Consider the following 17,811-nt stretch of genomic DNA (forward strand, 5'->3'; position numbering starts at 1 on the left):
TTTTCTGCCTATACCAAAGCTCGCAACAATTGTAAAGCAGTTATTAATCAGTCCAAACTAGATTTTGAAGAGGTTAGGAGTAGAAAACTTGCTTCTTGCAATAATGGTAGCTGAGCATTCTGGTCACTTGCCAAAGCTATTGGCCGCAAGTTTTCCCCCCCCACAAAATACGGAGGATGCAGAAAGGTCAGGGAATGACCACCGCATATCGCCGGAGCAATATGGCCTTAGTTGCTAATGCTCCTAAAAACCAAATAACAACAACAACTTTTGCCTATCTCTGCTCCCACCTGTGTCAAAACCAGATGGTTCTGTTATCACTTCAGCCAAAGATGAAGCTGACCTGCTAGCATCCCATTTTCTTCCAACTCGCATATTAATGATCTTGGTAAAACACCTTCCACCGTTCCCAACACGCTCCTTTCTATGCTTCCTGTGGTCTTCCGTCAAAAGGATTTTGGCGAATCTTGATGCTAAGAAAGCTCCAGGTCCTGATGGTATTTCTCCACTTGTTCTCAAAACCTGTGCTCCTCAAGTTACCCCTGTTCTTTGCCATCTGTTTTTTACTTTCTTATTCCAAAGGTGTTTTTCCTTCTGCTTGGAAATTTGCTCATATCCATCCAGTTCCTAAAAAGGGTGACAAATCCCTCCCATCCAGTTATTGTCCCATTGCAATTACTCTTTCTAAAGTAATGGAGAAATCAATTAACTGCCAACTCTTAAACTATCTAGAAACTTTCCGTCTGATCAACAATCGCCAGTGTGGATTCCGTCAGTGTTGATCCACTTGTGATAACCTTGCTTATGTTACCCATTTATGGACAAATTCAATGGAAAAGTTTGGTGAAACACAAGCAGTTGCTCTTGACATCTCAAAGGCTTTCGATCATGTTTAGCATAAAGATTTTCTAAACAAGTTTCCATTTAACTGTTTTTTTCAATTGGTTATCCAGTTCTCTCTCTCTGATCGCTCACTGAGGGTGATGATAGATGTTTCTCTGTCTTCTGACTTCTTCACTAATGCTGGTGTCCCCCAAGGTTCAGTTCTTTCCCCACTATTTTCCTCTTGTTTATTAATGACCTTTTTCCATTGACTGGAAATCCTATCCATAGTTTTTCCAATGATAGCACATTGCATTCCACTTTCCATTTTGAGAAACCTTGTCTTGCTCAATCAGCTTCACCTTCTCGAATATCCACTACCAATTCCTTGAATGCCAATCTCCAGGTAATCCTCCAGTGGGGCATACTCCGATTTCTAGGCAAAATGATATATCTCTTTTGGGGATTACCCTGGCTTCTAATCTCTCTTGGCACAAGCACATTACAAATATTGCTTCCTCTGCATCTAAAATACTTTGTTTTGTCTTTCGCTCTCGGAATTACTTTTCTTCCAAACAGTTGTTCACTCTGTACAAATCGTAACCGCCCTACCATGGAATATTGTTCCCATATCTGGGGCGGTGACCCCAAAACCTCTCTCAGGCTTCTAGATTCCATTCAGAAGAGGGCAGTTAGGTTAATTAATGACTCATCTCCAACAAAGTCTCTCCACTTGCTGTCTCAGAGACGTACTGTTTCTGCTGCATGCCTTTTCTACAGATACTTCCATGGGCATTGAATTGGGCACTGACATACTGTTCTTCTGAATTGGCTTCTATAATTCCCACTCTCTTTCAAAACACTCCGAACACATGCCGCCACCAGCCAACATTCATTTACTGTCTAACTTCAAATTCACATAACCAACTTGTCATCTTCCTTGTTTATTCATTCAACTGCCGTTTTGTGGAACAACCTTCCTTCGTACGTATTTCCTGAAAATTAGTCTACAGAAGTTCAAGTCTAATGTCAACAAATATATTCTTTTGTCTTCTGAACCTCCAACCCAAGCACGGTACTAAGTAGTATAGGTTCTAATACCTCTCGTGTTTGGGGTTTTCATAAAAAAAAAAAAAAAAAAGTTTTTTGGTTATCAGAGCTTGATTATGCTTTTCTAGGGACAAGCAGTATCTTTCTTTGTTGATGGTTGTTCCACTTTCCAAGAAATCGGTAAAAATGATACCATATTGATTCAAGAAGAATGTGGCTATAAGTTTTTGTTGATGATTTGGAAAGTTTTGGCTTTTCATGTACAGGTGATGTTAGGTGTGCTCATATCATGGATTGTCATTTGATTTGTGGTTTATAATGGAAGAACTATGTTTTGTCACATGTGAATGACCACTTTAAAGCACTCAGGACTACCAGCACCAAACATCTACAGAAGATCACAAATCTCCTTCCTCACAGCCATCATCTCTCATGTGGGCAGTATAGATATTAACCAAGAACTGATTTTTCTGTTGATGATGGTCAAAACAATTTCCTTTCAATTTTCCCATTTCAAACTATGCCACTTACCACCAACTTAGAAGCAGTAACAGTATGATTTCCCTTACATGTTTGCTCTATTTGCCACTTGGGAACATCCCTCAGGCATTCATTTATGAACCCATTAAGCAATTGCCATCCCCTTTTCTATTTCTATTATTACTCAACAGATTTGGTATTGTGTGGGGTAGTGCTGACATCAGTGAAATGGGTCGGACTATCAAGTGTATGCTCGAAGACAATGACCTGGCCTTTCTAATTGTGAAGTCTAATACCTTTCTCCACATGTGTACCCATACATTTACTGCATTTGATCTCTCTCTCTGTACATGGGAGGTTGAAGACAACCTTTATGGTAGACAAGCTTCCCTCTGATATTCACTCTCTTGGCAATGGGAAACCATGCCATCTGTGGAGGATTGATCACACTGACTGATGACAATTTTCAGACATCTGGCAACATTTAATACCACCATAGTCAGCCAGTAGCCAATTAATGACACAGTTAAGTTTATCACAGAATGTATTGTCTTTGCAGTGGTAACTGCAATGTTGAAGACATTGACTCAGTTTCCAGTATATCCAGAACCATGGTGGTTGGTTCTGGAATTTACAGAATTTACAGCAGAAAGAAAGGCTCAAAACAAGGCATGGAAGATACTTTGCATTAGCCCATCACAGATAATCTAACAACCATCAAACAAGCATGTGCCAAAGCACATTATGTTAGATATCAGAGTCAGAAGGATTCTTGGATCCACTTCACATCTTCCATCACTCATGCAAGCTTTTCTGAGACAAAATCTGAAAAATGAAGGGAAAATACACATCAGTCCTAGAGCATAATGGATGTAGAATTACAGGCCCAACTTCAATTGTGAATACTCTAGGGGAGACATTTGCTAAAGTGTCTGCCAAAACGTATAACATCCCCCCCCCCAAGTTTCTGGCCCTCAAACAGAAACTAAAAAGCAGCATTTGATGCTGTCTTCTTCAAATAACTGTGAGGCCTACAATCAGCCTTTCACAGAATTGGAAATGAAGGCAGCACTATATTCCAGGCCAAATGATATCGATTGAGAGATGAGTAAACATCTTTTATCTGAAATTGCAGTTGGCTGCTCTGTCTGTACAACAAAATCATTCTTTAAGACTAGTTTCCAGATTCCTGGCATAAGGAAATTGTACCTGCCTTTCCCAAGCCAGAAAAGGATCCCAAAATTCCTATCAGTTACTGCACAATTTCCCTGAGAAGCTGCTTGTTCAAAATCCCGGAAAGGGTCATTGCTTGCCTTGTGTGATATTTAAAAGCAAATTATTTCCTTTCCAGAATACAATGTAGCTTCCAAAGGAACAAGTGAACACTTGACCAGTTAATAAGACTGGAACTCAATTCAAGATGCATTTCCTGAAATGCAAGTATCTGGTGTCAGTTTTCTTTGATATGGAAAAAGTGTATAACCCTGCTTGGAGATTTGGTATTTTAAAAGATATCTATAATCCTGGTCTTAAGAGTCAGTCATCTAGCTTTTTTTATTAAAATTTTTTGTCAAACTGCTCATTCTAAGTTCGTGTAGAGGTCCTTTTTTCTCTTGACCTTTTTTTCCAAGAGGAGGGAATACTTCAAGGTTCAGTGCGCAGTGTTAAAATTTTTTGATATCAAAGTTAATTCTATCACTGACACTTTTTGATATCAAAGTTAATTCTATCACTGACACTTTTTGATATCAAAGTTAATTCTATCACTGTTGGAGGATAATTCTATTTTCCAACAGGGATATTCAGGGATATTCATGTGTTGTTGTGGCGGATCCCAGGGTTTCCCCCATAAGCCGCTATTGTACTTCTTGTGTTGAAGCTTATGCCAAGACCGGCCAATTGTATGTAGTGTGTTGGACGTGTAAGTGTTATGATGTGTTCTGTTGTTATGTTATCGGCCGGTACCTGGCTCTTAGCAGGTAAGAAGCAGTAACACCTGGTCACTACGTCTCACCCCCCATCCCCGCCACGTGGAGGCGGCCAGGATCAATTATCTCCTGCTGGGCAAGCCCAGGGCATAACACCTGAGAGTGCCCGAAAAAGAGAATGAAGTGGAAAAAGAGGAATACAGAGGGAGAAGTTTGGGATCTGGGGAGGTAAATAGATAGAATAGAGGAGAATCAACAGAGGGACTCTCCAATAGTTAGAAGTGAGAAGACGTTAAGCAAGAATAAAGTAGGGAGAAGTGGACTAACTTCTCTAACCATGGAGACCTATCTCATGGTAAATCCCATCCTAGGAACTAGGATCAGCAAAACATCTTAATTTACAGTTTGCCTAACCCCTTGTAGGCAGAACGTCTTCAGTTGTTGAAGAAATAATTGATCTTCTAACAAAAAACACAGTGAAAGCAAATCCACGAATTCTGAAAAGCTCCACAGAAAGACACTATGTGCAATATGTACAATATCCTCTTCTTCAGGAACACAGCAGAATATACACTATGTACAGATTCGTCCAATGTAATGCCAGGGTAATGCCATAACCTGGCCCAATAAATAAAATGTTTCAGGGTTAACGCAAAAGTAATATACATGTCCAAATCCTAGATGAGATCACATTAGGCAGGGTTCAAAATTATGTTTTAAAAAGTTCTTGCCTAAATACAAGCTCTAAGAGAGCCCAAAAAGTCTAAGATAATCATCCAAGATAGTTGATAACAGAGTTACTAGGAAAAGTCTGTAATATGAAAAGTCACAGTGGTCACATGTCACTCACAAAGAAATATTAATTCCAAAAACAATGAAACGCCAAAGGCCAAATAATATCTCGATGAGTAGAGCAAAATTCCTTATACAATAAATACCTATTCTGCTGAAAACAGTTCCACATCAAGAACAAGTCTATTATAAAATCCAGGAAAGTATAGTGTAGCACTTAATGATACTAATCAGTTGCAGATATAGAATCCAATCAAAAATGAGAGATATTTCTTTCCTAATCCAATAAAGGATCCAAGAAATCGCAGGAACAGTAAAACTAGGACCTAATTTCGGTTCTTCTTTTAAATGCACGAGAAGCAAACACATTCATAGCATTAAAAGCTGTCTGGGACTCAACCAGAATTTTATTGTTGCTGGAGTCCAAGTTAGGAACTACACTAAGTAGGTCACGTCGAAGATCGTTATAATAATGACATTGATGAAGAATATGGTTAACAGTTTCTTCCTGGCCACACAAACAAGATGTTGTTGGTGAAAGTCCCAGTTTGTGAAGTTTAGTATTTATACTTCCGTGGCCAGTTAATATAAACATACCATATAAGCCCGGCGAAAACCACTTTAACTCCTCCTTTTTAATTTCCCTTGCTACAGGCAGAAAGTCCCTTGTGACTGCACCAATATCAGATGAAGACCACTCCTGCTGCCATTTTGCAATAAAAATTTGCCTTAATCTTGTCTTCTCAGTCTTAATGGGAGCACTTAGATCTAATTGGATGTTATCATAGGTCAATGGTATTTTCTTCAAAAGGTGATACTTAAGGTAGCGGTACTGAACTTCAAAATGGACAGGTAGTTTCCCAAGCAAAACCTGAAGAGCCATCGTGGAGGTAGTTCGACAAGCTCTTGACATGGTTAGGAGGGCAGCCCTCTGTGCTTGTAACAGTTGCTTTACTACAGCAACTTTATTAGCTCTAAAGCCCCATGCACCAGCTCCATAAGAAATTATCGACAAAAACACACAATTATAGTGAAGTCGTAAGGTTTGACCTCTAAGACCCCAGTCTTGTCTTGTTATCTGTTTAATTCGGCTCAGGAACAATTTAGCCTTTTCTTTCACATACTGAACATGTGGTAGGAAACTGAGAGCATCATCAATATAAATGCCTAGGTATTTGGTCTTCGATAGGTACTTAATGGTTTGTTCCCTATATTTAATAACTGGAGGTCTTCCATGGTCAAGCTTTCCCTTAAGCAACATCTGAGACGTTTTTGCAATTGAAACCTGCAATTTATGTGTTGAAGACCAGTTGGAGAGTTCTAACAGCACAGCATTTGCTGATTCTTCAAGGTCTCTTGAAGGAAAATAGACCTTCAAGGTCTATTTTCCAACAGTGAAAAGTGGCCCTATTTGTTGATGATTTCATTATCTTCTCTCAGTTATGTAATATGACGGTCATTGAAAGACAATTGCAACAAGCCATTGACTATCTCACCTCCTGTGCAGTGGCTAATGGTCTCAGGTTCTCATCTCAGAAGACAGTCTGCTTACACTTTTGTTGCAAACAGAACCTTCACCCTGAACCAGAATGAAATTTGAACGAAAGCTCAGACTAAAACATCATTTAGTAGCAGCCGAGACAAAATTCTTTGGACCTGTATTCTTTAATAAGTTGACATTTCTACTATGTCTCTAACCGCAAACAAAGTGCACAAGGGGACTGAACCTCCCATGTGCCATCTCTTCTGAAAATTGGGTAGCAGACCGCTGCACTTTAATCTGCCTCTTGTGGAAAAATTAAATTAGATTATGGGTGCCAACTGTATGCATCTGCTAGAAACAGCAAACTTCAGTGGCTTGACTCAGTTCACCATCAAGCCTCTGCATTGCTACTGGAACATTTAGAATGTTCCTCATCCAGAGTTTATGCATCAAAGCAACTGACCACTTCTGTCGCTTCAAAGAATGCATATGTCACTAAAATATACTTTTAAACTGAAATCCCTGTCAGATCACCCTACATGGACATCTGTTTTCAGGCTATGATGGGAAAATCTATATAACATATATAGCATCTATCAGACTTCCAGCTGTCCCTTTGGTATTTGCATCATAGAGCTGCTGTGAGACATCTAGTATCAGGAAAAGCAGGTGACAAGAAGTAATTCTAGCAAGGCTCTGCATCAGTCATTCACATCAAACTCATCTGTATTTGCTTATGGGAGAGAACCCTCCTCAGTGTTTCTTTTGCCAGTTGCAGATAACAATAAACATATTCTCATTGAATGTCTCCAACTTTCAACTACCAGAAAATCAAGCTTTATCTCCCTATTCCACTTGCAGGAACCATAACCTTATTACATATTCTTGGCAATGAAGCAAATTTTGAGGAACTGTTTACTTATTTGAAACAGATAAATCTTTATAATAGTCTGTAATCACAATAACATGTGAAATTCATGATAAGCAAAAATTGAACAGGCACAATATGGCCCTTGTGCCAAAAAACCGAAATACAACAGCTACTCAGAGAGCTTAACGTAAGAGTAAATAATGTTGCCCAGTCACCAAGGCAACCCCTTTTACCCTGCCATGCTCACTTTCTACTCTGCAACCTCTCCATTAATAATGAGGGAAAGGCCAGCACTTCACCATCTGTGTACTTACAACTTTGTGCTGCCTGTTGATCTTTTTACTGTGATTTCCTGGCTGTCTTCACTGATGGCTTGAAATCAGAATCATCTATGGGATCTGCTGCAGTCTTCCCAGATAGTATGATATCTGAGAATATTCACCATGAGTGCAATAAATGCACTGCAGAGTTGTATGCTATAGAGCTAGCCTTGTACCACATTAAAACTAATAATTATTAAAGGTGTTTGGTATAATACAGATTCTTTAAGTGCATTACAGGCTTTAACAATGATGAGTAGACTTCGGATTATATGCAACTGCATATAATCCGAAAAGCATATTGTAGCCAATGTAGTCTTTAGTGCATATAACACAAATATTACAAGCAATACTGCATATTCTTTAACTTTTTTCATTTTTTTAAATGTTGATCCTCAGAACTACGTAACAAGTCACTGTGTTGCAATTAAATTAGCATGGCATAATATTTCACTGAGTATGGGAAAGTTTCTCAAATTGGTGTAGGAAATGTTTTAATGCTATTTTGCTTTTCATTAAATCTGTCACAAAACTTTGTATAGATTTGTGGATTGCCAATCACAGAAAAGATTTTACTACAGATGGCATTATTGTGTTCTATGTTGTTTGCCAAAGGAACATTCCATGCAAGAAAAAATTCCAGATCAACCAACATGTGAAAACACTATTACACATTATGGCCATGCATAGGAAAGGCAAGGAAAAATTTCGAGAGCAGTCAGTTATAACCAAGCCATGTACTTCAAAAGAAGAGAAAAGCACTTTTTCAAGGGATTTCTGTCTAGCCCTGACATGTAGCAATATCTCTTTCAGTAAGTGAAACAATTGAGTCTTCAAACAATTTTTGAAAAAATATTGTATAAATCAAAATATACCAGACAAATCTACCTTGAGAAAGAATTACTTAATGCTATTTATGACAACATTTGCGAAATTCTTCAAGATATTAGAGAAAACCACATTTTGATGTCTGTCGATGAAATGACAGACATTTGTGGTCACTATATTGCTCATTTTATATGTGGAAAATTAGATGCATAACCATTGTGTTTGTATTTACTTACTTGTCAGGCCCTCAAAAAAGGTGAATTACTCTACAATAGCAAGATTTTGTGATGAATCTTTGCAGTTATTATGGCCAGAATCGACCCATAGCAAAACAGCCTGCATTGTTTTTTATCGATGCTGCTTCATATATGGTAAAAGCTGCTTCAGCATTATAAGTTTTCTATCCAATCTAATCCACATTACTACATTGGTTGGCAGAGGCAATTCAGGAGAATTTTGGTGAAATTCACAAACTTATTTCTATTATAAAAAAGAGCTTTTGTCAATGGTGCCTTGAAGAATAGCTATTTACAGAAATATGCTAACTACTCTTCCTTTCTCACCTGATCCAACAAGAATGGGAACATGGTTACAAGTGGCATCGTTTTATGCTAAAAATTTTGATTCTATAAAAGATTTGTTGATTCCTTGGATGGCACCTCCATAGCCAGGTGGGCAGGAGCAGCAGTGCGTAGCACACGCTTCTTGATTAGACCAGGGTTCGCGCCCGTGTCCACCAAATACGGAGGATGCGAAAAGATCAGGGAATGACCACCGCATATCCCCGGAGCAATATGGCCTTAGTTGCTAATGCTCCTAAAAAACAAATAACAATAAAACAAACAATTCCTTGGATAGTACGCATTCAGCAGCTATTGGTAGTGCTAAGGCAGTGCTTTCTTATTCTTTGGTTAGAAAACATATATTGTTCATCCAGACCCAGTTCAGCTGGTTACCTATTTGTATAACCGAACTTGACATGTGGGGACTTTCTCTGAGAAGCTCATTTGGAGAAGTGGAAAAAGTTGAATTGCAGATTTCATCTGTGCCTGGAGGTGTAGGAGAAGAAATAAGAAGAAAATACAATAATGTTTTAGAAAATAACCCAGGTTTTCAACTTTAAGGAAAATAGATGAATTTAAGAATGGGAAAGGTGAACTTCCATTTCAAGTAGTCTTCAAAACCTCACATTTTTAAACATAGCCTAGCCATTTTCATAGAAGTAGAAAGGTCATCCTCTATATATAAAATAATCTGATATTATTTTGTATTGTAACAAAAATTATCCCAGTGTGAGTTTGAAAGGGAAAACTTAAAAAAGATGCTAAAACTTTTAATAAATGGCTTATTACTTTAATATGTTGAATACAAAGAAATTATGGTTCAGTTAATTGTAATAAACGAGTATAAATGTAAAAATTGTAGTGCATATATTAGCATTTTGGTACATATTTTAGTATATTTTAGTGTATAATGTCAAATGATGAGATATAATCCTTGTCCAGTCCTGTCCAGGGTTCAGCAGAAGTTAGTTATATTCTCTTTAAGAATCTACATTTGACATCTGCTTCTGCTGGATCCCAAGTCACATTGGGATCATTGGTAATCATCTGGTAGATGCTGCATCCAGATCAGCACAATCCCAGAGGAATCACACCATGCTGGACTCCTATACAGATTACAGGCATGTAATAAGAAATATATTACACTCCCAGTGGCAATAATCATGGCATGAACAGGTCACAAACAAGTTATATCAGATTAAGCCTGTAATCCAAACGCTTCAGTCTAGTCTGCACAAAAACTGTAGAGAGGAAGTTGTCCTTGCTCACCTGGACATTGGACTTAGTTGCCTATGCATTATTTTCTGCTGAGGATGCATTATGCATTATTTTCTGCTGACCCCTCTTTTGTATGAGATACTGCTTTTATCCATCTGACTGAGCCCTATATACAGTCAGATACTATCTGACATTGGCCATGTGTCTGCTGTTTTTAACTATTTAAAATTAATTAAGTTTCTGTGAAACTTTTGGAACTGTCATGATCACATTAATGATTTTTCTGGTTAGTATTGCCAGCCATTTTAGTTCTCACTCAGCTAAATGAAATGAACATTACCAAATAAGCACACTTATTTTTTTGCAAAATATAGCTGTTCGAAAAATGTTTTTATACAATTTGTAACAGACTAAGAATTTTGGAACTTAAGTATGTCACCAGAAAGCTCTGTTATTTGATAATCATAGAATTTCATAACAAAAATTGATTGAATGATATGCATAGCTTAGGCAATAACAATGTGTTCAATTTTGGAATGCTACACCCACCACGGACCTACTTTTTAAACAATTACATTTATATAATATAATTCAATCTCTTGGATGGGTTTTTAAAACAATCAATGTATAATTTACACAGAAGAGACTTTTACAGTATGTTATTTGTTGTGTTCAGTCACTTTGAATTCACAGATTGTAGTGAGGTGTATTTACCCAAAACAGTCTGAAGATGTAATGGAATATAATACTTTTTCATAAATTTTTAGAAAAACACAGCTAATGGAGATGGGCCTGAGGTCCTTGGGTTGTTTGGAATTATAACTTTTCAAATGAGTTTCACAAAATAATGGGTCTAAATTTCAGGCAATTCCATGCTTCCAAGACCTTTGAAGATGTATGCCTTGCCCAGAAGTAATTCAATTATGAAAGGGCTAGAGATTGTTATGGAAAACAATGAGAAACCATCAGGGCATACAGTCACCATGTTTAGTAGTGTGTGTGTGTGTGTGTGTATATATATATATATATATATATATATATATTAGTCATATAAATTAGAATAAGGTTTAAAATAATAAAAAAAAATAAAATAATAAAAAAAAATAAAATAATAAAATAATAAAATAAAAAATAATAAAATTAGAATAAGGTTTAAAAAATAAAATAATAAAAAAATAAAATAATAAAAAATAATAAAATAAAAAATAATAAAAAATGCGTGCTGTACCCTCCTTTTTATTTTTTATTTTTATTAAGTAATACTTCTTTTCCAACATTATTTAAATATAATTATATATATATGATAGCGATGAAGTTTCTCTTGAGATTTCACTTGTAATTAGTTACTTATTAGATGTCAGTATTGCTGGGAGATTTCTGCTACTTAGGTCATCAAATGAGAACTGGGATTGGCTAGTTCTCATTTTATGACCTAACTAATCTAAGGTCTGGGTCTACAAGCCTTGAAGCTCTGTAACTTCTGTTTTTGTTTTTAAAAAGTTCTTTTGAATTAATTTAGTTTATTGCATATCATAGTATAGTGCAATGGTTTCTGTATATTCAGGATATTTCATTCTTAGATGTTTTTAATTTATCACATTGCTTGCTGAATCAGTCCTCCATATTCTGTAAATTTTTTGTTTCTTACTGGTGACATCCTGTAAAACCATGGTTTGGTTTAATGTTTGTCTATTTGATATTTAATTTAATGAATGAAGAATTATATTCAAGAATAATAAAGGCAGCAAACTGACTTTCTGAAATTGTTAAGATGGCAGTTATGCATCAATAAAATTATCATACTTGATTTATGGCAGTTATGCATCAATGAAATTATCATACTTGATTTTTGTTTTTTTGTCACATTATAAAAATATATAATAATTTAGTGAGATATTGGTATATTTTGTTTACTTTTTTAAGGATGTGGACCAAGATACTGGTGAAGATCTGAATCCTGTTAAACAAGTAAATAAAACACGAAAAATCCCTGAAGAGACGTCCAGAAATCCAGACAGACCATTAAGCCTTCCCTTTATTAATAAACCTGATGATGGAGATATAGATAATAGGAGACATGTGCAAAGGATTTCTTCTCCAGAGAGATGGGAAATTAAACAAGTATGGTTCATAATTATTTTTTTGTCATTTGGTTTATTTTCGTATAGCTCAATATGTTGCAGGATTTTATGATACGTATATACATGCAATAGTAAAATTAAGGATAAACAGCTGCTTTTAGGGTAGTGGTCGCCAAAGTGGTAAATATCGACCCCCAGGGTATAACATTGTTAGGGGTCGATTCGGGCTCGGGGGTCGTAGAAAAATATAAGACATCATTGTATGGGTAATATTTAATTCGATTAACTTGGATTACCTCCTTCCTGAATGACAACATCTTCAAAAAGGCCTCTAAGGTTGGGAGAGTAATACATATCCAGAATTTAAAACAAATACACCAACTGTTTAACTATAGTGGTTTAATACTGAAAACTATAAAATGTACCAAACGATACTACACTGTAAAATAATATATGCAAAAAACTGATTTACAAAATAAAATATGCAATAAAAATTTTTTAAAATATACAATAAAATATAAATAAAATATTTAAAATACAATAAAATTAAAAGCGATAAAACATTGACTGAAGCTTTCGGGGACTTCCGCCTCCCTTCTCAACAACAATGATGTTTAAGCAACACATCCTTAAGTAACAGGCTCACAGCACACGTGGCTGACCAGGCGCATGCTCAATATCTCCCCCACGTGAACCGGAAGCGGCTTGGGAGTGTGGAAATATAAAACGCTCGTCTTTTGCAAGGACCACTGCTTCCAGCAGGGGGTGAAATCGAACACCCCGTCCCTATTCATACTATTGTTCTCAGATGAGCCTATCCACAAACTCTCCAGCCACTTACGGTCCCAGAACCTATGCGCCCGGTCAAGGATGACAGCATTCACAGGGGAGACCTAATGATGTTTCTCCCAATAATGCCAACGACATTTCTCCCTGAATGACAACGCAATTAAGAGTGAATCATGGGAACAGTGGCATGAATAGGACCTGTAAAATAGAGAAAGGTCATGAAAATAGTTACGGAGGCCAATCAAGTAGCCCAAAAAGTGTCGGTGGTTTCTGTGCGGCGGGAGCGAGATTGCAACACATGCGCGGTTGCTTATTTACTTATACTTACACATATTCGATCCCAGTCTCATTTTTGTGCGTCGACATACAAGTGAGCATTATTGCTCTAAAATTCATCGACATACATATTATAATTCAATCGTTATTCATTCACAAACTAAACTTCTCTATGTTGAAGAGTTGAGCAGGGCTGGTAGTTCTGTGCATTCTATAGAAATACGTGAGTAGGTATATTATTTAAACTTATTACTTTTGCTTACTGACTTCAATTTTAATTATTTTGTTACAACCCCAGTAACCACAATGGCAGCTTCAGATTCTAAAAGGAAATGCAGACAATATTCTTTAGAATATTTGAAACTTGGGTTTATTGCTTCATTAACAAATGAAACGAGGCCTGTGTGTCTTCTTTGCTTTTAGTAATGATGCAATGAAACCAGCAAAAATGAAAGATCATCTTCAAAGACTCCATCCTGATAAGAAAGATAAAGATCTTTACTTTTTTAAAGAACTGAAAGAGAAAAACACACATCGACCAACTATAAAATCATTTATGAAAGCACCTGCCGAAGCTGACAATAAACAAGGATTAACAGCCTCCTACAATATTTCTTTTAATATAGCAAAAAAAGGAAAACATATACAATTGCAGAGGACATTGTTATACTCACAATCAAAGAAGTAATTGAAATCATAATGAAAAAAGATTCTGGCCCTGTTTTAAAATGCTTAAGATTGAGTGTGAATACTGTGAAAAGGCATATTGGTGAAATGGCTGAAGATGTAGCAAAAACTGTAGTATCAGAACTCAAAAATAGTAAGTTCTCCACCCAACTTGATGAATTGACATTCGATAGTTCTTCTATTCTTATGGCTTATGTAAGATATTATAGTAAAACCAAACATCAAATTATTGACGAATTTTTATTTGCAAAATATCTTGAAAGCAATGGAACGGGGTTGACAATTTTTCAGCGATTGGAGGAATATTTAAATAAGTATGATATTCCATTTACTAATATAACAGCAGTGGCCACAGATGGCGCACCTGCAATGGTGGGCCATTATCGAGGTTTCGCTGCCTTTCTGAAAGAAAAAGTTCAAAGTGTACGTACTGTTCGGTGTGTGTTGCACCGAAACCATTTGGTGGCAAAAACTCTCAGTGACAAACTGCATGATACTCTAAGAGTGTGTATTAAATGTGTTAATCAAATTAGAGCTCATCCTCTTAAATCGCGATTTTTTGCCAAACTTTGTGAAAAAAATGAAGTATCAAACCAATCTCCTGCATACTGAAGTAAGATAAATTCAAATTGAGGAAAGACAGATGTAGGATAGACGTGCGGAAATTTGCCTTTAGCCAGCGAGTGGTTGGTTGGTGGAACAGACTTCCATCCCTTGTCGTGGAAGTTGATAGCCTAAATAAGTTTAAGGCTCAGCTGGACAGGTATTTTGAACGAACAGAGGGGTGAAGTGGAAGTGGTTTTTTTTTTTTTTTGGCTGATGCTGCATAAGCTTGCTTTCTTGCATCAAATGCCTCTACTAATGCTAATGCTAAAGATAGTTGTCTAGAGGTGCAAGTCTACAAAGATTTGTTGAGTTGTTCAATTCAACCCTAGAGTTTCTTACAGATGTTAATTTGTTTTTGAGTGATGAACTGAAGAGAAATAAGAATCATATTTTCTACTTGGCGGACTTATTTTCAAAATTTAATGATGTACAGACCCATCTACAAGGTAAAGTTGTCACGATTATTCAAGCTCGGATGATTCTTTTAGGCTTCCAAGCTAAATTAGCTTTATTTAAATCATCATCATTGTTATGAAAAGATTTTCAGTACTTTTCGAATCTACGGCAATCACAAGTAAAAGATGAAGACTTAGAAAAGAAATATACACAAAGCATCTTCAAAATTTGAGCAATGATTTTAAATTGTGCTTTGTAGATTTGAAAACATGCACATTCCAGATTGGATTATCACGCCATTTTGTGCAGATATTGAAAATATCGAATGTAACTTACAAGATGAACTTATTAAATTGTCAGTTGATCTTGAAGCTAAGATGCTTTTTTAGAAATAGGACTTTAAGCTACTTTTGGTCGAATATAAATGTTGTAGAAAAATATCCAAAACTTTCTGAAGTGGTACTCCCCTTTTTGCTTGCATTTCCAAGCTCGTACATGGTTGAAACTGATTTCAGCCATGTTAATTCAATTTTAACAAAACAAAGAAATAAGCTAGATATAGAATTCTGTGGCGATTTAAGGCTGAAACTTACTAATTTTGAACCCAACATTGCTAATCTTGTCAAGAGTCACGAAGCACACCCTTCACATTGACAACGTTACTAATTGTATACTAAGTTAATAAAAGTCTTATTTTCATATACAGGAAGATTGTATTATTGTTATTTTGTTATCTAAATTAAATTTTATATTTTATATATTATTTATCCCTCTTAACAAATATGTAATGTTAAGAAGGATGTCAAAAACAAAAACGTATCCCTTTGACGTTAAGCCAATATAATAATATATTCTATTATGTTATTTTGTAAATAGGTGAATTAAATATAATTACCATTGAATGTAGGTTGTTATATTCAATGATTGTTATAGGATGGATAGGGAATTTAAATTTTGTGGATATTTACACCAAATGAGTCCCATCATCAGCCATTTTCAATCCACTGCAGGATGAAGGCCTCTCCAGCAACTTTCCAGTTCCTTCTGTTTTGAGTACTGGCCATCCATTTACTACCCACAAACTCATGAATTTCATGTATCCATCTCCGCCTTTGTCTTCCAGGTTTTCTTCTAGCTCCTCTTGGATACCATTCTGTTATTTTCTTAGTCCATCTGTCATCATGTCTTCGAGCTACGTGTCCTGCCCAAGACCATTTTAGTTCTTTAGTTTTGATAAGAATGTCCTATACTTGAGTTTGCTCCCTAATCCAAGTGTTTCTCTTCTTATCTAACAGTCTGATTCCCAATATAATTCGTTCCATTCTTTGCTGTGTAGTTCTCAGCTTCTCTTCCATTCTTTTGGTGAGTGCCCAAGTATACTCCCCACCATGACTTCCATAAGTCATGGTGGGGAGTATACTTGGGCAAACTGGGATATTGCTCTTCAGTATGCGACTATATTTCCTGAATGCTATCCATCCAAAATTTATTCTTCTCTTGACTTCCAGCCGTTTATCATTATTACAGCTAATAACTTGTCTCAGATAAGTATATGACTCCACCTTTTCAATTACTGCTCCTTCAATCATTATTTCCCTTTCCATGGCATACTTGTTCATCATTACTTTTGTTTTAGAAATAGGACTAACTGTGCATAACTGATTAAGATTTTCCTCTAATTCTTTGGGATCGTGGCTTATGACCATAATGTCATCTGCAAATCGTAAATGGTTTAGGTACTCTCCGTTCACATTGACTCCTTTCTGCGACCAGTCTAATCTTCTGAAAGCTTGCTCAAGGGCAGCAGTAAACAGCTTCGGAGATATTGTGTCTCCTTGTCGAACTCCTTTCTCGATTTTAAATTTCCTACTGTCTGTCTTTGTCTAGTTTAATAAAGGAGGTATCATTCTCATATATTTTCTTCAAAATCATAATATATGGGGTATCTATGCCTTGTCTTTCCAGTTCCCGAAACATTGCCTTATGCTGTATGGAGTCAAATGCCTTTTCATAATCCACAAATGCCAGGCATAATGGTGTTTTATATTCATTTGCTTTCTCCATTAGCTGTGATATTACATGAAGGTGATCCATAGTTGAGAATCCTGTCCTAAAGCCAGCTTGCTCTTTCGGTTAGGCACCTCCGTAGCCAGGTGGGAAGGAGCAGCAGTGCATAGAACACGCTTCTTGATTAGACCGGGGTTCGAGCCCGTCACCACCAAATACGGAGGATGCGGAAGCATTCTTTCTAATCTGTAATAATGACCCTTGTGAACAACTTGTAGATGTGGGATAACAAGCTAATTGGTCTATAATTTCCAATTTCTGATTTATCTCCTTTCTTAGGAATGGGAATGAGTACCTTATGGGAATGAGTCCCATAAGGTACATCAAATTGGATTAGGAAGATACCAAGAATAATCTTTGTGGTCTTAGCTTCCCCTAGGACTTTGTCAAGCCCTTGGTACATTTACTCAAGATCCAAATGTATATAGTTTTTCTTCTCTTAATGTACAGAGTCCATAAATTATTGACCACATTAAAATCATTTTACATAATAACAGGAACTACAAGATACATTGGCATACAGTTTTTTTAAAGGGAAAGGACAACTCAAAAAG

The 17,811-nt window shown here is 36.4% G+C and overlaps 1 protein-coding gene across 2 annotated transcripts in view; it reads left to right on the top strand.

Annotated features, from left to right (window-relative positions):
• Window positions 1-17,811, top strand: part of pea (ATP-dependent RNA helicase pea) — a 358,942-nt gene that overhangs the window by 110,616 nt on the left and 230,515 nt on the right. For both annotated transcript variants that reach the window (XM_090371271.1, XM_090371265.1), the window contains exon 10: window positions 12,279-12,476. In XM_090371271.1, coding sequence (XP_090227397.1) covers window positions 12,279-12,476 — 198 coding nt within the window. The remainder of the gene's footprint in view (window positions 1-12,278; window positions 12,477-17,811) is intronic.

This window comes from Mastigoproctus giganteus, chromosome 1, assembly GCF_048544385.1.
Source record: "Mastigoproctus giganteus isolate SK-2022 chromosome 1, ASM4854438v1, whole genome shotgun sequence".
NCBI classification, from domain to species: Eukaryota; Metazoa; Arthropoda; class Arachnida; order Uropygi; family Thelyphonidae; genus Mastigoproctus; species Mastigoproctus giganteus.